The sequence below is a fragment of the Dermacentor albipictus genome, chromosome 2, assembly GCF_038994185.2.
Source record: "Dermacentor albipictus isolate Rhodes 1998 colony chromosome 2, USDA_Dalb.pri_finalv2, whole genome shotgun sequence".
In the NCBI taxonomy this organism is placed as follows: domain Eukaryota; kingdom Metazoa; phylum Arthropoda; class Arachnida; order Ixodida; family Ixodidae; genus Dermacentor; species Dermacentor albipictus.
The window spans coordinates 16491834-16512049 of record NC_091822.1 but is presented as its reverse complement, the minus strand read 5'-3'; the positions used below and the strand labels follow the sequence as shown (position 1 = coordinate 16512049).

The following is a 20216-nucleotide window of genomic DNA, read 5'->3' as shown; positions in this document are numbered from 1 at the left end:
GGAAGCGAGGCACTGGAAGTGGTAAGGGAATACATCTACTTAGGACAGGAAGTGACGGCGCATCCAGATCATGAGACGGAAATAATCAGAAGAATAAGAATGGGCTGGGGTGCGTTTGGCAGGCATTCTCAGATCATGAACAGCAGGCTGCCATTATCCCTCAAGAGAAAAGTTTATAACAGCTGTGTCTTACCAGTACTCACGAACGGGGCAAAAACCTGGAGGCTTACGAAAAGGGTTCTACTTAAATTGAGTACGATGCAACGAGCTATGGGAAGAAGAATGATAGGTGTAACGTTAAGGGATAAGAAAAGAGCAGATTAGGTGAGGGAACAAACGCGAGTTAATGACATCTTAGTTGAAATCAAGAAAAAGAAATGGGCATGGGCAGGACATGTAATGAGGAGGGAAGATAACCGATGCTCATTAAGGGTTACGGACTGGATTCCAAGCGAAGGGAAGCGTAGCAGGGGGCGGCAGAAAGTTAGGTGGGCGGATGAGATTAAGAAGTTTGCAGGGACGACATGGGAACAATTAGTACATGACCGGGTTTGTTGGAGAAGTATGGGAGAGGCCTTTGCCCCTTCAGTGAACATAACCAGGCTGTTGATAATGATGATGATGAAGATGTCTTTTTCTCTCCTTCCTAACCTCGCTGCACGCAAATGGCGCACGTAAGGCACAAGACTGGTGGTTTTGCGCGACACCGGCACATATTTTTTATATTTAACATACGCTTCAAATTATTTTCAGAGGAAATTGTTCCCTTCGCGCGAATGGCGTTGCCGTGACAAATACCTTCAGAGAGGGCGATCATGACCGCCGGAAAAGCCATGATGACCAGGACAAAGGCGACGCCACCTGCCAGGGCTATCCAGCGCATTGCACCGTTGCGGCTGTGGTTGCTGGGGAAGAAGTGGCAGATATTTACATCTACATGCGGGGCCCTCATGTCATGGGTTGGCTCGCTCACCTTGAAGGCAGAGCAATGTGCATGTTTCCAAAACCTGGCAGGGAAGCCTCGCTGGGCCCAGCCACTCGCTGCGCTGCCATCACCTGCACATCACGGTTGTGCGGCCGCTGATATCACAACGCTCAATCACGACGGTGCCACAGCGCTCCTTTCAGCTACAAATGTAATGTTTCTTGGGTACTGCGCTATGTGCACATTGATGAAACCTTGGTGACAAAACTTAATCCGAATCTGAAACCCTACACCATGGCGTCCTAGTTAGAGGTGTTTTCGAGCACGTCAAACCTCGGCAATGAATCAATCAGCATAAATCCAGTGCAAGAGACCTTAGCAAGGGCGCTATGGCATCTGAGAATACTTGTTTGAACTGTTCGTACTGACTCGCCGCGGTGGCTTAGCGGCCATGGTGTTGTGCTGCTGAGCACGAGTTCGTGGGATCAAATCCGGGTCGCGGTGGCCGCATTTCGATGGAGCTGAAATGCAAGGATGCCCGTGTCCGGTGCATTGGGGGCACGTGAGAGATTCTCTTTTCCTGGTGGTCAGAATTATTCCGGGACACCCCACTATACGGCCTGCCTCATAATCAAATCGTGGCTTTGGCACGTGAAAAAACGCAGAATTCAATTAGTTCATCCTTGAAAACTAGGAATAAGGAGCGGGAAATGAAAAACCAAGTCAGAAACCAGTGAGCAGGACAGAAAGCGTGTGACCTATTTACTGGTCCTTAGCTCAGTGCTCGTCTTCCTTCGTCAAAACGCAGCTTGACCGAGACGATCGCAAGAGACAACCATTTCGCGAGCGCTGTCCTACAACTGCGTTTTATTGCACTCAAACCACCCTTTGCGTCTAAAGGTTCCAAAAAAAAAAAGTTGCAGTTTCGCCCGACAGGCGAAGCACCAATAGACACAGCAAATTAGTAGATGGCTATACAAAGTAACGATAGAAGTTTTATCGGCCGTATTAAGTTGTAAAAATTCGCTTACCAACTTAATTAACAGTGATATAGTATGTAAGCGCGACTGAACGAGGACGTAGAAAGAAACATCACATCACATCACTTTATTTTCCTTAAAGACCCCTTTCGGGGTGTTACATAAGGGGTGGGGTTTACAAGATGCAGGCGTTCACAGAAGTCGAAAATGTGGATGGACAGGTTATGGCAGCGACATGGTGGGGAAGGCCGTTCCAGTCAGTTGCTGTTCGTGAAAAAAATGAGTTCATGAAAGTAGTAGTACGGGCTCGTGGACGCAAAACTTGAAGAGGGTGACCGATGCGATGCGATCGGCGTGGTGGGGGTGCGCAGATGTATGGTTCTTGTCTTAGGGGCGAATAAAAAAAACTTGTGATATAAAACAAGACTGGCAATGCGACGGCGAGCAGAAAGATCACACAAACCTGATTGTAATTTTAGCGATGATATGCTAACGTCGGATGAGTATGAAGAGTGAATAAATCTGGTAGCTCGGTTTTGTACAGCTTCGATGGCATTTGTTAAATATGCTTGATGAGGGTTCCAGATGGGCGATGCGTATTCCAGTTTAGTTCTGATAAGTGCGATGTATGCTTGTAGTCTGACGTGTTGAGGGGCTTCCCTCAGGTGACGTTTTAAGAAACCTAACGTTTTATTAGCTGATGATATTAGGTTAGTTACATGCAGTCGCCAAGATAAGTCATGAGAAATGGTAATACCTAAGTATTTGTAAGACTGGACGAGGTCAACAGGGAAGTTAGAAACGGAATATTCAAAAACAAAAGGGTTGCGACGGCGGTGAAAAGACATGTACTTACATTTGTTAGGGTTGAGTGTCATCATCCACTGCGAACACCATTTTAGCACGAGGTTTAGGTTTGCCTGAAGGGATTCTTGGTCAGAAGGGTTAGTTACCGAACGATAAATAACGCAATCATCAGCGAACAAGCGGATATGGCAAGATACGCGCTGGGGTAAGTCGTTTATGTAAATGAGGAATAACAGGGGACCGAGGACGGATCCTTGCGGGACGCCAGAGGTGACTGGGAGCGGGTCGGAGGATTGGTTATTAATGAAGACAGACTGAGAGCGATGCGTGAGGAATTCGTTAATCCACGCGATGATGTTTGGATGCAGGTTTAACTGGGAAAGTTTAAGAAGCAAGCGTTGATGAGGTACTTTATCGAATGCCTTAGCGAAGTCTAAGAATATGGCGTCAGTTTGTAAATTAATATCAAGGTTGGCGTGAATGTCATGAAGAAAAATGGCTAGTTGAGTCTCGCACGAAAAACCCTTACGAAAACCATGCTGTGACGGATGAAAGAAGTTATTGGAATCTAAGAATTGCATGATTTAGGAGTAAATGACGTGTTCCATGATTTTGCAGGGAATACTTGTTAATGAAATGGGCCGATAATTAAGAGGAGAATCAGTATTACTTGTTTTGTGCACGGGAACGACCTTCCCCACTTTCCAGTCTTCTGGAATGGTTCCTTCGGAGAGGTATTCTGAAAACAATAAACAGAAAATACTGGAACAGGCTGGGTTAGCGTTTTTCAAAATTTTTGGATTGATGTCATCTATGCCGGCGGCAGATGAATTTTTTATTTTATCAATTATGCACGAAATTCCACTACTGCTGAAAGTTATGGCGTCCATGGCTGTAGTAATAGTAAGTGGTAATGTAAAACATGGTGCATCGGATTCGTCTGTAAAAACAGATGAAAATGCAGTGTTAAAGATGTCTGCACAGTCGGAATCAGCAAGCGCAACAACAAACAGCAATCAGCAACAAACATAGAGACAGCTCTGTCTCTGTGTGTCTGTTTTGAATGCGAAGCATTTCTTGGCGAACATTTGCCACTTCTACACACACACACACACACGCACGCACGCACACATGCACGCACACACACACACACACACACACACACACACACATATATCCGCCTACGTCTTGGTGCTCTCATGGTCGTTTCGTTAATTGGTGTGTACCAAAGTTAGCATAGTATGACAAGAGTGTATGACGAACATAAATGACCGGTCACGATATGCATATGACATGTGTGTCATGTAGGTCATTAAACAGCCGCCTGCGTCTTGGGGCTCTCGTTCCTTTAAGTTAGCAGGGTTCCCGCACATGACGTGGTGCCACCTCCTCCGTACCATCACGTGCGGATTCCTTCGCCTAACAGCGATTCCCACAGGGCGTTTGATTTGCCGGCCTTTATTTCTACGTGCTCATTCAGTCACACTTATACAATTCTATCACAGATTCAAACCAAGTAGCCCGCCAACGTGTTTTAACTAAATTAACCCTTGCCGTGGTTGTTCAGTGGCTATGGTGTTGGGCTGCTGAGCACGAGGTCGTGGGATCGAATCCCGGCCACGGCGGCCGCATTTCGATGGGGCGAAATGCGAAAACACCCGTGTACTTAGATTTAGGTGCACGTTAAAGAACCCCAGGTGGTCAAAATTTCCGGCGTCCTTCGCTACGGCGTGCCTCATAGTCAGAAAGTAGTTTTGGCAAGTAAAAACCCATAATTTAATTTTAACTAAATTAACAAGAATGGTGCCATGCGCGTACAGGTAAACATTACCACATATGTCGCTCGACGGGCGCGGGAATTCGCTGTCAAAATGCTGGGGTGAGGAACCGCGCGGCAGCAGCAACGATCGAATTGAACTTCATGCATGTCTCACTTCATCGCGAAGGAAACGTCGAAAGCACAGCCCATAGGAAACTACTCGCACTACGCGCGCTCTGCACACATCGCAGATCGCTTTCAAGATTCGGCAATAGAGAAAGAAATTCAACAATAGGTCACACTCGGTGAAAACTGGCAACAGGAAACACGTCACGCCTATTGGGGGCGAGCTCCACCACTGGAAAACCTGGTGCCAGTGTCGGCATGACGGATCACGTGGACACAGCGGTCGCGTCGGCTGCTTCGGAAGCGCCGAAGCGAGCTGAAAACGAAAGTTTAAAGTACCACCTGCCCCGCGGTTCTGATTAAGTGGTGAGGCTTTACCGCCTTGGGTATCTGCTTGACAACATATGAAAGTACTATAATAGGTAGCGGCTGCCTTTGGAGGCGTGCAGTATGGTAGGCCACTGCTCGGTGACACAGTGCTGGACGTACAGTCGTGCGCGATTTGAAGGTTATCGCGCGAGCCTCGACCGGGAACGCGAACAGCGCCATGGCCCAGAATTCTCTGCCGAGGCGAGGGCGGTATCAGGCCTGCTTCCCTCACTCTTTTTGCTGTTCCTTCAGCAGCCGTCACTCCCTGCTGGGCTATCAGTTTCTTTTTTTTCCTTTTATGCGAAGCATATTACGAGAGCTCAACCCAGCTCCTCAGGCGCGGCGGTGTCGCCTTCAATGACCTTTGACCCCATGTCATACCACGTGACACCATGACGTCACGACAGAGGAGACACGGGGCTCCAACTCGCGCCGTCGCTCGCGGCGTCGCGGCGGTATATAAGCAGCTGCGCTTGTTTCTAGGTGGCTTTGGCTCAACTCTTGCAAGATGGGCTGGGTGGGAATCGAACCAGGGTCTCCGGAGTGTGAGACGGAGACGCTACCACTGAGCCACGAGTACGATGCTTCAAAGCGGTACAAAAGCGCCTCTAGTGAATGCGGTGTTGCCTTAGAAACGAGCTGTTTCTAAGGCTCACGCGTGCGTCGCTTGCTCAGGCGCACATTTCGTTGCCGCACCGAACGCTGCGTTGCTCGACGCTCACCGCGTCCAATGCGGGGCGCGTAGTCGCTGCGCCGTAGCCCATTGTCTTACACCCCTTGGCGGGTCGACGGGAAAGCTGTCGCGTTCCACTCTTGAAGGCGAAGCAGAGTAACGCACGAGTTGTTTCTTCGTCTAGCCGAACCAAATATAGCCAAGCAACAGCAGTTCACCAGAATAAACAGTGGTTCAACAACTAAAATAAAGGCTAGTATGCTTCGCATCCTGGGCTTAACTTTAGCTAAGCTACAGCCATTTTTTTTTTTGGTTCTGCGAACAGGCAGTGATCGCAGTGCGCACGACGTATCCTTCGGTATTATCTGAAATTGGACGTTACGAAGCTGTATCTAGCCTATGTAACGTCATTGCTGCTGAGCCAGGAAGAGTGGGTGACCAAGAACATTAGCTTAAGCCCGCGAAGATACGAGGTAACCAAGTCCGCACTTTATCGCAACAAATGGAAAGCGTAGAATAGAGAGAAAGGGCGGTGAGTTTGTCGCGGGGTGATGGTTGTTGTATGTAACAGCGAACGAGGGAGAGAAGAGTGCGAAATCATTTTTCCTGTTCCGAAACCGGCCGCCAGGTGCCTGGAGTGCTGGGCTGGTTGACGCTCGCGCGATAACCTTCAAATCGCGCTCGACTGTACGCAACGGAGCCCGGTGTCAGCCTTATTCATACGTAGCCGCAGGGCAAGGAGCTGCGCTAAGGTTGGTTGGCGATGGCGGTAGACAGCCATCGGCTACAACTTGGGTACGCAGCAAGCACAGACTCAAGGAACATTTCTGCCACGGCGCCGGGACTGCCTGATGTTCGGTGAGTAGCAGAAAACGCGCACTGAGACGCTCGCCCGCGCCCGCTGCCCGGATAATGTCATGACGCTTTATTATGTCTGTGAACTTGTTGATACTAGATTCTGGCAAGTTCACTGGAATGGAGAGGGAGCGGTAAGAAGCGCATTAAAGAAGGGCATGGCATATGGTCATGTTTGTGTTTTGAATAAATGCACTGAATTACGAAAAAATGGCTGTGGCTTAGCTAAGGTTAAGCCCAGGATGCGAAGCATACTAGCCTTTATTTTAGTTGTTGAACCACTGTTTAGCCTGGTGAACTGCTGTTGCTTGGCTATATTTGGTTCAGCTAGACGAAGAAACAACACATGCGTTACTCTGCTTCGCCTTCAAGAGTGGAACGCGACAGCGTTCCCGTCGACCCGCCAAGGGGTGTAAGACAATGGGCTACGGCGCAGCGACTACGCGCCCCGCATTGGACGCGGTGAGCGTCGAGCAACGCAGCGTTCGGCGCGGCAACGAAATGTGCGCCTGAGCCTTAGAAACAGCTCGTTTCTAAGGCAACACCGCATTCACTAGAGGCGATTTTGTACCGCTTTGAAGCATCGTACTCGTGGCTCAGTGGTAGCGTCTCCGTCTCACACTCCGGAGGCCCTGGTTCGATTCCCACCCAGCCCATCTTGCAAGAGTTGAGCCAAAGCCACCTAGAAAATCAGTCTCTGTAGCACGCCGCAACCTTCGCTTCTCATTCCAACGAGCAGCTCCGTCTCCAGGAGGCATCTCACCTCGTGACTGTCTAGCAGAGGCAAGCGCAGCTGCTTATATTGGCGGCGAGGAGTTACGGAGTCGCCCTCTATCGGAAGCGCCTGGCTGGCGTAGTATGAGGGATCACGTGGCGCGCTCCTCATAGCTTTTGCTGTCAGCGCTCAGTGAAAACAGCACGCGCGAGCTTTCCCGGACGTTTCTGTAAGCACTTTCGAAACGAGAGAAGTTTCTTACTGTCTAAATAATAATCTTGGGCAAACTGAAAGCACACAATCGTTTACAGTCGCTATCTCTTTACTGAATACGTACAGTGAACGCCACTGCGCGCGGTCGCCGCGATGGAGTCTGCCGAACCGGCTTCTTGTGTGAAAGGTAGGTGAACGCTGAGAGCAAACTATGTGAAATATGTTCTTACAGTGTTTGTGTAACTAAATGGAGCGTAATAGAATGAAGCCTCAATGCAGCGATCGCGCAGATTCGCAGCGACCGACTGCGCGTCTGCATGCTTGTCCGCGCATCTGTTTCGCTTTCTCCGTGCGCGCGTTTTCGCACCGTGCCATGAGCTTTAGGCCGCAGAATATGAGCATTTTACAGTATACAAGCATCCACTGTTGCGTGGGCGCTATCAGAGCAGTTCAAAAATAATTTCATTGTAGAGACTTCGACGCCTACGGGGACTGTGATGTGCCGTCGCGACGATTCAATCTTTTTTATGCGAAGCATATTACGAGGGCTCAACCCAGCTCCTCAGGCGCGGCGGTGACCATGAAATCACGTGACACCGTGACGTCACGACAGAGGAGAACCGGCGCTCCAACTCCCGCCGTCGCTCGCGGCGTCGCGCCCCGCATCGGACGCGGTGCGCGTCGAGCAACGCAGCGTTCGGCGCGACAACGAAATGTGCGCCTGAGCAAGCGCCGCACGCCTGAGCCGACGTTATGCGAAGCATATTACGAGGGCTCAACCCAGCTCCTCAGGCGCGGCGGTGACCATGAAATCACGTGACACCGTGACGTCACGACAGAGGAGAACCGGCGCTCCAACTCCCGCCGTCGCTCGCGGCGTCGCGCCCCGCATCGGACGCGGTGCGCGTCGAGCAACGCAGCGTTCGGCGCGACAACGAAATGTGCGCCTGAGCAAGCGCCGCACGCCTGAGCCGACGCCGACGACACCGGCTTTTCTGCGACACGAGCTCCTTAACGCTGTCGCGTTAAAATAAAGGCTAGTATGCTTCGCATCCTGGGCTTAACCTTAGCTAAGCCACAGCCATTTTTTTCTTCAAAATTCTTTCACCATTCGATACCATTTCTCGAGTTGCGTCGCACTGTATGTTTATCGGCGTTCTCAGCGTGCAATTTCCCGCTGCTCCTTTTTTGTAATAAAGTGCATTAATTCATAACACAAACATGACCATATGCCATGCTTTCTTCAAATGTGCTTCTTACCGCTGCCTTTCCACTCCACTGAACTTGCCAGTATCTATAGTATCGACAAGTTGATAGACCAAACCGTCATGACATTAGTCGGGCAGCGGAGTCGGGCGTGCGTCTCAGTGCGCGTTTTCAGAACATCGCAGACCAGGCGCCGTAGCAGAAATCTTCCCCGTGTCTGTGCTTGCTGCATACCCGAGTTGTAGCCGATGACTGTTTGCCGGTTTTATGTTTCGCGAGCCAAGCTTCACACAGCTTCTTGTCCTGCGGCTACGTGTGAATAAGGCTGACACCGGCCTCCGTTACGTGCGTCCGGCCCTGCGGCACCGAGCAGTAGCCTACCATGTCGCGCGCCTTCAAAGGCAGCCACTACCTATTGTAGTGCTTTCAAGCGTTGTAAAGGAGACACTCGAAGCGGGAAAATATCGCCACTAAATGAAAACCGCAGCGTACGAGGGAATTTAAACTCGTTTTCAGCTCGCTTCGGCGCGCCCGAAGCAGCCGACGCGGCCGCTATGTCCACGTGATCCCTACTAGCACGTCACGCCGACGGTGGCGCCAGCTTTTCCAGTGGTGGAGCTCGAGGCCAATACCGCCGCGAGTTGGAGCCCCGTTTCTCCTCTGTCGTGACGTCACGGTGTCACGTGGTATTGAAGGCGACACCGCCGCGCCTGAGGAGCTGGGTTGAGCTCTCGTAATATGCTTCGCATAAAAGAAGCAGAGGGAAATCGCACGCTGAGAATACCGATAGACATGCAGTGCGACGCAGCTTGAGAAAAAAAAATATTGAAATGCCCAAGAATTTAGAGGACAAAGAAAGATTGAATCGTGCACCGACGGCACATCACAGTCGCCGTAGGCGTCGAAGTCTCTATAACGAAATTATTTTTGAACAGTTCTGATAGCGTCCACGCAACAATGGTTGCTAGTGTGCTGTCAAATGCTCATATTGTCACGTGGTAGTGACGTTAAATGACACAGTAGCAGTACTGTGAAAGACAAAACTAGCTTTTATTGGGCGGACCTGTGCCCACAAAACAGGCTACACTTAAAGCACAACGATAGCGGCGAACACAGTCGGCGACCGTCGAAAATCTGATCAGCGGGTCAAGCGCGTCGGCTTTTATAGATCAGCCGTCGAATGTTCCAGATTAACCGATGGGACCCGCGTGTCTTCCACAAAGTTCTACACTATTCGCGTCGCGCATACATGCAATCAGATTACACAAGTTGCGGTTAAAGACAGTGGACGGAACCATCGATAACATTCCAGAAACTTCTTTTACATGCAGGCGCGTCCTGCGCTGCACGATAACATTTGTTAGGCGGCCAAACGTGGTCGCCCGATAAAGATAAGTACACGTGTCAATATGCTGCAGCCTAAAGCTCACGGCACGGTGCGAAAACGCGCTCACAGCGAAAGCACAACATTGGGCGCGGACATGCGTGCAGACGCACAGCCGGTTGCTGCGAACCAGTGCGATCGCTGCATTGAGGCTTCACTCTGTTATGGCCCATTTGGTTATACAGACAGCCCACTATGAACATATTTCACATAGGTTACTCTCAGCGTTTGCCTACCTTTCACGCAAGAAGCCGGTTCGGGAGACTATCGCGGCGGCCGCGCGCAGTGGCATTCACTGTACGTATTCGGTAAAGAGACAGCGTCTGTAAACAATTCTGTGCTTTCAGTTTGCCCAAGATTATTATGTCGATGGTCAAAAACTTCCCTCATTTTGAGAGTACCTGAATAAATGTCCAGGAGGGCTGCCGCGTGGTGTTTTTATTGAGCGCCGTAAGCGAAACCTGTGAGGAGCGCACCGCGTGATCCCTCATACTACGCAAGGGAGGCGCTTCCGACAGATGGCGACTCCGTAACTCCTCGCCCCCAATAGTGTTATTGCCATCCGTTCATTGACGTGAGCATCGGAAAAAAAAAAGAATGTGAAATGAACTTACAAACGTTTTATTTATTTTTATTCTTTCCCGCTGAAGCTAAAATGCTTTCCGTATAGATTAACTTTTACTTCGCTACCCTTTTTTTTTGCGTTACCTATCCACCAGCTAGCGGCACGCCAGACACGCCGTATTATGCGCAAGACGTGCCACCGAAGCGAGCGAGGCCAGCTGCGCATGTGAAGTTCGTCTGTTCGACGACCCATCTCTTTTGGATGTAGCCCATTTGTTGGGCTCCCGGCGTTTTCTTGCGTTCCTTCTGCGTTTCGACACGGCACCACTGAACTATTGGACTACGGCAAGGTGAGAAATTTTGTTTTTTGACAATCTGCGACGCATATCCAGCAAATTTAGGCTTACGGCACAAAACCGAGACTAGTGACGCAGTTAGTAAAATATAGCTCACCCGTTCTGGCGCAGTTATATTAGAGTTAATGACTCGTACTGGGAAATGCTTGCGACGCTTTCTATGAGCCCCAACATTATTGTAACTTATTTCGGTAGTTTTTGGGCACGCTTGCCGCACCGGCTATGTGACGCTGTTAGCGAAATGCACCTCGGCCGTGTGACGCAGTTTCGCGTGTACTGAATCTTACTGGCACAAGTTCGTGACGCTTTCCCTGACCCGCAACATTATCGTGTTTCGCTACTTTTGGGAAACTTCTCAAGGTACGGACACACTAGCGTCAAAACGCGCGCGGCACGCCGCGTGCCGCGAAACCTGCCGCGGAACCGGTTTGGTCTGCCGCGCAGAGGATGGGTCGAGGAGCCATTTCCGGCGGCTTGCCGCGTGCCGCGAACCAATGAGAGACGTCCGGGCTTTCTCCTAAGCGCCACCTCTCGGCTACTGCCGAAGTTAACTTCCAGCGGCGGCGGCGGAACCACGATCGACGACCGAGCGCCCCGAGCTAGCCGCGACAAACAGCACTAGTGCTTTGTCTGCGTGCCTTTTGCGCGCGCCGCCGTCGCAACAGCAGAGAACACACAATGATTAAAACGCTCATCATCGTCAGAACATCGTCGTCTGCATCTGCCATTGCAGGAATCAACGCGATCAGCGCGCTGTCTGCTAACCAAGGGCTCTATTCTGGACACGCATGGCGGCTGCACGGCCGCCATTATCCGCCATGTTTACTCTCTGATTGGCTGTCGAAAGGTCACGTGTTTTGAAATTTGTGCCGGGAAGCGGAAGTATTGCAAAATGCAATTTTGCGTTTTCATCAAGATGACGAAACGTGACGTGGAGCTGCAAATGTTATGGACTAATACATTTTTTTGGTCCTTGACAGATATATTGTGATGTTAGCGCTTCAAAAAGAATGTGAGCGGTAGCGTGCAGAAGCCAGTGCAATGCATCTGCAATTGCGCGAATATGCGGTGGCGATTCAAGATATGCGCCATGCCAGCTTGCTGATTGGCTGAAGGAATATCTCATGAGGAGCGTCACAGGAAGGGCTGTTTCGTAAACGTCATTTTGACGATGCGTGACGTTGCGCAGGGCCGCCATTGCTGAGATTTTCCGCCATAATTTTTGCTGCGACGAGCCGCGCGAATTATGCTAATGGGCAGCCATATGCAATGGCAGCCGAGAGGAATGCGTATCGCCACATTTTCCCCGTCGTTTGGCGCCACGAAAATCTTTTGTTCATAACGCGTGCTCATAGTATTTGCATCGCTCTCGGGTGGTGTTGGCATTTGTGTTTTGGGCCATCGTTTTTTAAAAGAACGCGTAAATACGAAATAATATTGGTTGAATATAGCAAACTTTAAGCAATGTTGTCCAGTTTTCACTGCTGCATTTGTATTGTAATCGAGATTAATGCCTTTTCGCACAATCAAAAGTTATGACAACGGCCTTTTTCTAACTTACAAAAAGAAATGTACGCAAGGCGGCGCCTTGAAGTTTCCTCCCGCGGTGCGAGTAACCAGCGAAATGAACAAGAGATGGCAGCGCCGGCGCTTGCGTCGCTCTAGTGGATATCTCTGGCGCGCGCAACGCTATCGGTGATATTCGGCCGTTTCTAAGCCAGCCGAGTCGGGCTGAGTCACTTGCGTTTCACGAAATAGCGATAACGTGGCCTAGAACGTGCGCGCATCACCACTGGTAGTTCGCGTATGTTGTCTCAAGAAAGAAAACAAGCGCGTTGGCACGAACATGCGATGACTCATTCCATTTTCCAGGGACACGCATCCGAGCTACTGAAGCAGACGACGGCTTGTACGCAGCAGACGACGGAAGCGAGAAGCGTTTTCGACAGAATAATCATACCCTTTGAGATAGCTGCTTTATTTTTACTGCGGAGGAAAACTGTTTTGCTTTACCGATAACGCTACATTCAGTGCCTTCATTTCAGTTTCTTAGGCGAAACGTCAAGTTGGCGTCACGTTACGTAAGCAAAACCGGGCCACCAGCGCCATTTTGTTTGCGTCGCGCCTACGTCACGCTCCGAAGAAAATGGCGGAATGTCCAGAATAGCGCCCCAAGCAAGGAAAAAGCGCGCGACAACCGAGATATCGCGCCTATGCTCGCGCAGTTCGAGACAAAGCGAGATCAGCGCTGTCACGTGACTCCGCGGCGGCCGCCGCGCTAGCCGCACGCACAACCGATGTGGCCTCTCTGCCGCGTGGCGTTCTTGCCACCGGCAGCGTGCCGCGCGCGTCTTGCCGCTAGTGTGTCCGTACCTTCAGGTGTGCGCGCCGCGCCTGGCGTTGTGCCGCAGTTAGCAAAAAGCAGCTCGGCTGTCCGCCGCAGTTTCACGTGGGCAGAATCTTACTGGGACAAGTTCCTGGCGCATTCTCAGACCCCTAAAATTACTGTATTTATTGCGCAACATTTTTGAATACGTTTGAGGCATGTTCGCCACGCCACGCCACGCCTGGGGTTGCGAAGCAGTTAGCAAAAAAGCAAGCCGGCCGTGGTGACAGCTAGTTTCACGCTTGTGGAAAACGCGACGAGCGATCGCCAAGAGTGATAACGCCGAGTGTGTTGCTTGCGCCGGTAGGACGCGTAAGAGATGACGCCGAGGAGTGCAAAAAACAGGCTTTGCACCCACGAGTTTGTCTTGAGTGCGACTAGAAGGCATTTTGCGAGCGTGTAACGTGGTCTGGCTGAGAACAAGTGCTTTGGCCACCTCTGTGTATTTGGCGTACCATCGCGTCGACTAAGGCTAAGTTGTTTTGGGAACGCGCACTCACCCGTGTATTTGTGCTCTTGAAGTGTAGGAAATGATGCCTGGGAAAGGAGGGATGCTTGAAAATTGGATGTTTTCTTCATATTTTATGTCATTGTTGGGGAGGAGTCTATTTGCTATGAAATGTATGTAAAAGTGAATTTATCTGTAATGCCGCCCATTCACCACTTACGCACGTTTTGCCTCTATACGCAATATTCCTTTTAGGTCAATATACCGAAATTATACATGCTTGTAATTTACTTTTTTTCAGCCTATGGCATCCGGTGAAGCTTTGTACGCACGGCAACGACTGCTGCTTACCTGGTGCCACAACTTTAGATGAATGCACAAAAATCCCGGAACGAGCATTTATATAGAGCAAAATAAACATTTCATCATGTCAAAACATGTCTTGCATTTACTTTAGGAAATTGCACGTGGCACAGATTCGGTGCCACGTGCAAAACGATTACAAGCGATGGTCTCGCGAAGTTTAACAGAAGAAGCGAAAAAGAAAAAAGAATCAGCGGAGCCGCCGCGGCGTGCACCAGCTGGCGTTCGAAACGCGCGCTCCCAAAACCGAAAGGTGTTAATCCCATCCGCTCGGTGCGCTGCAGTCATTTCTGCCGCTAGGCTCTATGGGAGTGTCCGCTCTCGTTGAATCGCGTTCTCTGCGATACGGCATCTGCACGGCCGCAGCAGCCTCCAGCAACTGCCTCGCGCGCGACAGGAGAGTGCGCGCTTGCGGCGCGTCGAGATGGCGCTGCGCTCGCTGGCTCGCGCGCTTTCATTCGCAGCCAGCGGTGACGATATTATTGCCCTTGGACTTTGTACGGAACATCACGGAGACGGCGATGACAGAAATGCGCGTGCAGTGTCCATTCAATTGAATAAGATTAAATACTGTAGTTTTATGTGCTACAACAACGATTTCATATGAGCCATGCCATGGTGAGGGACTAGGGAATCATTTTAATCACCTGGAGCTCTTTAACGTGCACTCAATGTATTGTACAGGGGCGTTTTGCCTTTCATTCCCATCGAAATTCCCTTACAAAATAGCCAACAGCATGCTAAATATTTTTAAGCTTTGGCTGTTGTTAGCTGGCGCACCTTGTTCAAGTAGTTACAGCAACGTGTTGCTTGCTCACGAGATATGCTCAGGACGGAATGGCACACTTTAAGTAGGATTACCTACGCCACAGCCACACACATTTGTCTCCCTTCCTCGGTTCTACGGGCGGCGGCCCCGCACACTGAAGTCGAGTTCTGATGTAAAAAAAACTGTTGAAATATTTTTTGCGCACGTTTCTAGGTAATCGCTGTGGGTACATATGCTCTGTGCGCTGTGGACCCAAAAAGAATGCTTTTTGAAAAAAATGTGCGCGAATTCGAACCAGCCAATACCACTTCCAGGCTTGACTGCGCCGAGCGACTTCAAACCCACATGCGACAAAGGAGGCGTGACTCGAAAGCAGCTCGCACACTGGACACAGAGTCACTTTGTCGCGCCATGGCGAAGCATTTCTCGCGGCTCTCATGCAGGCGACGACTGACAGCTTACCAGGTTTCGGGAGCTCGTCACAGGGCCGGTCTTGCTTAGCTCGGCGCCTTTCTTCTTCTGTTTCGTCTTCAGCTGCCGCACAGTGCGGCTCGCGCTCCGCGACGCCATTTCAGCGTCACTCCTACCATGGCACAGCGCCCACCAGAAATAGCTAAGAGGTCAGTGTGCGTGCCTGACGGTATTTCTTTATTGCTGTAGCACTTATTCTAGGGACATTGGGCGAGTCGGAGATCTGCTGCACGCGGTATGCAAGTCACAAAGGAGGCGCGCAGAGCACGGCGCTGTTTCGTCCGTCTTTGAATTGTCCGCCATCGCGAGTAATTGTCGAGTCTGCATGTAAGCGACAGCTTTCGGCGCAACCTTGTAACATCGTACGAAAAGTAAAGGTCAACGAAAATTCACCGACGACTACGTTACTCCCTAATGCGAAATTTGAGCGCACCTCTGAAGAAGTTTTCATTTCTGGATATATTCGCTGGCGCGGAAAATCTGTCTCGTGCAGCACGTTGCAAACGGAGGGAAGTGTGGCGCCACTGCCTCGCTTATCTGGAGACCGCGAGAGGCAGTGCGTGGGTGACGCGTGGGCGCAATTCACAACATCCGCCGCCGACAGGCCTTCACGCGACGCGCGTAAGCTACCTCGATGTAGCGCGCTATCTCTGGTGCCATCTCGTAGTCATCGTCACCACACTACAGTTTTCTTCTCACGCTTTTACCATACTCTCCTCCTCCGCTTTCCGGTCCGGTTCTCCTCCCCCGCTCCACTACTGGCGTCCCCCGCTGCGCTCCGCGTTCGCTCTTTCATCCTTTGCTCGTTCGCTCGGATACACCGACGCTCACCGCAGTAACGGGCGCCCAAGAGCTGAGCTCTGAATACTTCCGCGGCGCGAACAGTGCCCCCAGTTCATTGGTCATCCTCTAACAGCGCACACACGTGGCTGACGCGGTTTTTATGAAGGGCACACGACCACAAGGTGCTATACTGATCTGTTCTCCAAACACTGGCTGTACTAGTCAAGATGTTTAGTCACTCGGTAAGCGTCGTATCAATTTCGAGGACTTTCGTGTTTTCTTCCCGTAGCCGCACTGGCAGGCACTGCTGCCGAGTGCAGGTGTACCCTTTATTAAGGGTTATCATCATCATCATCATCATCATCATCAGCCTAGTTACGCCCACTGCAGGGCAAAGGTCTCTCCCATATTTCTCCAACTACCCCGGTCACGTACTAATTGTGGCCATGTTGCCCCTGCAAACGTCTTAATGTCATTCGCCCACCTAACTTTCTGCCGCCCCCTGCTACGCTTCCCTTCCCTTGGAATCCAGTCCGTAACCCTTAATGACCATCGGTTATCTTCCCTCCTCATTACATGTCCGGCCCATGCCCATTTCTTTTTCTTGATTTCAACTAAGATGTCATTTACCCGCGTTTGTTCCCTCACCCAATCTGCTCTTTTCTTTTAAAGGGACACTAAAGGTTACCAGGAACTCAAGTTAAAGTGGTAGAGCAATGTTCTAGAACGTCTAAGGCGTCAATATAATCGCGAACAGAGCTTTAGTAACCGAGAAATCGAGGTAAATGCATGACACGATTTGAGACCCCCCAGCGACATTCCGGTACTAGCCCGATGACGACAGCACTCCTCGTAATTTGTGTTACTAATACTCAACTACTCGTATTAAAAATATCATGTCATTCGATTATAAGACGGAAGAAATGCTACTTGTCTACGTCTATTCGATTCTAAGAAAAAATAACATTTTGACGTTACCCTTCAGTTATATGGGTGTTCGAAAGGTTTCGTTTTCGCTCGACTCTGCGCGCTCGACTATGCGCCGCGCACGCTTTGGAGTTTCAGTACTTTCGTTATCGCGTCGTGCTGTGAGGGTTCTGCTGGCTCGCGAAACTTTCATTTGGAACCAGCAGCGAGAATGCCACGTCCATGTGATGTCGTGGGAAGCCCTCGTTGCTTTCCCGCTCCGGAGAGCCGGTGTCGAGGCCGCCGTCGTAGTACGCAACGACGCCGGCAGCGCGAGCCCTCAGCAGCAGGTCGCGCTCGTCAGTGCTCAAATCGCTGAAGTTGAGCCCACCATCGCGAGCCAATCTGTCGGTGTCAGGGTCCATTGCGACGAGCGTCGAAGTTTGCGTCATAGAATGACGTACCAGCTTATGGGCGTCTTGCGCTGGAGTTTGATGTATAGTAGCGGCGCCTGGTGGCGGTGCGGGAAACGACATCTGCGTCGTACCAGCTTGGACCGTATTGAGCCCTGGCTGTGGCGAAGCACGTTTCTAGGCCGAGTTTTGCGTCGATTCGCACTTTTTTATGCCCTGTTGCGAATGCGAAAAGGCTCGTCACTTCTCACAGACCACGCCGACCATGCTGCGAGCTCGCCGCAGCCTATAGTTTAACGAAAACGGACTCTCTGTGTGCCATGGGACGTAATGCTGGGAGCAGAAGGAATCGGTGATGCCGATCCGGAGAGACCTAGCCCAGCCTCGAAAAGGCGTCACCGTCATTACTTCTGCGTCGTGGGCTGCCATGAACAAGAAGGCCTGAATCCCAACATCAGATTCTACCGTTTTCCTTCAAGTCCTCACGAAGTGGAGCGTCGGGTGCGCTGCATAGATGCAGTTCGTCGCGCTGAATAAGCGAAACTTCGTGCCATGCTGACTGCTTCGCCTGTCTTGAAGCTTACTTGATTATCTGCGTTCGAAATTTTGGTCTTTTGCACTTACAGTCCCGACAGCAGACCGACATAGCAGCAGGCATGGCTGGTAATTCACGATTCGAGACCTGGGCACAGCGACAATTAACAATTCGACCATGCGAAGTGGTTAAGTGTGTGCAAATGAGCACAAATGGTCGGGCTCATTCGATGACAATTCACTACTCAACTACGAGCAGCACAGGTTAAGAGAGTTAAATGCGCTCATCCTTGATCTCAAGCCAGCACGTTGAGGCAGCGCAGCAAGGCAGTATTGATTGCAGCACATCGATGTTCGAGCGCTGTCATTAAAAGCTACATCAAGCGAGCAGCGCACAAGCTCGCGCTACAGCGCGATTCGCACGCACGTGCGAGCTCGTATCCATTGCATCAGTTTAGCGGCATGCAGTCAACAAAGATTGCAGGAGGCCCGCCGTTTGGCGGCATGTCGAAAGACCGCTGCCGTCGCGGCGCGTACGATCGTGCGCTCGAGCAGTTCGTACATCGCGGCGCGTACCGTCGCGAGCTCGAGCAGTTCCGTACACATGATGTCTCCTTATCGCTGCTGTGGATTCATTTATAGCACGCATTTCCTCGCGTTTGTGCGCCTGAATCTAGCAGCTAGAGTGCAAACCATACCTGTAGTTCCACTTCGTACGCGACTCGCTTCACTTGCGATTGACACCGTGCTAAAACTTCGCCGCCTAATTCTTGAACGGCGTAGGCGTATTCGGCACTGCATAATTTCTTGCCTTTACGCAGCGTGCCACCCCTGAAAAGATCTTCGGCGCCCGATATACGCAGCAGGCCGTGCTACAACACAACCGAAAGTGGCGGGTCCATATTGTAAACGTGCTTTCCGAAGCAGACGACCGAGCTTGGTACGACCCATTTTAGGACAGATGGCATAATTTCTTGCCTTTACGCAGCGTGCCACCCCTGAAAAAATCTTCGGCGCCCGATATACGCAGCAGGCCATGCTACAACACAACCGAAAGTGGCGGGTCCATATTGTAAACGTGCTTTCCGAAGCAGACGACCGAGCTTGGTACGACCCATTTTAGGACAGATGGCGCTTTTTAGCACCTTTCTCGCAGCGCCCCCTGGTCGCGCGTTTCTCCTTCCGCTAGCCACCATACTCCCACTTTCACTCTGCTGTCGGCTCTGTCTTGGTTCTGTTTCTGGCCGCGCGTTTGCGTTTTGCGCAGAAAAACCGTAGCGCCGTCTGCGGACGCTGTTCTACTCAAGTATCTAGTAGCGATAGTTCTACTCATCGATGGCGCAGCGTCACTATGAGACCATGATGTCAGTACTCCTCGATCGGAGGGCGGGCGATTTGAACTGCGCTAGAGGTACGCGGACGCTTCAGAACGCATTTTCTCTTAAAATAAGTCTCTCCTTGGCACGAAACAAGCGTTTCGAGGTTTCTGGGATGGTATTTCAACAGTCCACGTTGACCTAATAGTAACCTTTAGTGTCCCTTTAACCTACAGTGGTGCCTTATTTGATCAGTCAAGGTGGACCAATCACGGATGGCACTCGGCTAGAGAACCTGGTGTTTATGACCTGCACATGTGTGGCCATACATAATTGAGAATATATATATACATTCTTTTAGGAGGGTTCCCGTACAGTGATAAAATAAAAGAAAAGACATTAAAACAAGAAAGAAAGGAAGAGAACAGGTGATTTGAACTCGTGACCCTTGGATGTTGCCCGGAAAGATAGCTCAGTCGGTTGGTTCGTCAGACCCCAGGTTACGTTGAAGCGCCATAGCTCCTGCTCCGAGCCTCATACTTACGTGGAAAGGGACTGATGTTGTCCGCGATTGTTGTCTTGAAAGAATGGCCGCCCGTGGAGAAGAGCGAACTCGAGCGGCTTTAGAGACTAGCAAAAGCTTGATCACGTGCTCGGCGAGCGCGTGATCGAATGCGCGTGCTGTTTCATTTCATTTATTGTACCCTCAGGGCCGAAGCATTACAGAGGGGAGTGGCAAAAAAAAACATTTCTGTGAAAAGATACACTTATACATTGAGTTATATAATGTACCAATACAAATACTCTAATTAACAAGCAAATCAATACAAATCACCAAACTACAAAACAAAGTAAAATGAGTAGATGATACAGGTAAGCACAAGCAAACAAGAGG

General features: G+C 50.6%; 1 protein-coding gene across 1 annotated transcript in view; it reads right to left on the bottom strand.

Annotated features, from left to right (window-relative positions):
* Positions 1 to 15447, bottom strand: part of LOC139055343 (uncharacterized) — a 205107-nt gene extending 189660 nt beyond the window's left edge. Inside the window, exons 1-3 of the mRNA XM_070532776.1 lie at positions 15361 to 15447; positions 974 to 1056; positions 799 to 905 (exon numbers count right to left, since the gene is read on the bottom strand). Of these exons, the coding sequence (XP_070388877.1) occupies positions 799 to 905; positions 974 to 1053 (187 nt within the window). The 5' untranslated portion in view covers positions 1054 to 1056; positions 15361 to 15447. The remainder of the gene's footprint in view (positions 1 to 798; positions 906 to 973; positions 1057 to 15360) is intronic.
* Positions 15448 to 20216: the final 4769 nt, after the last annotated feature.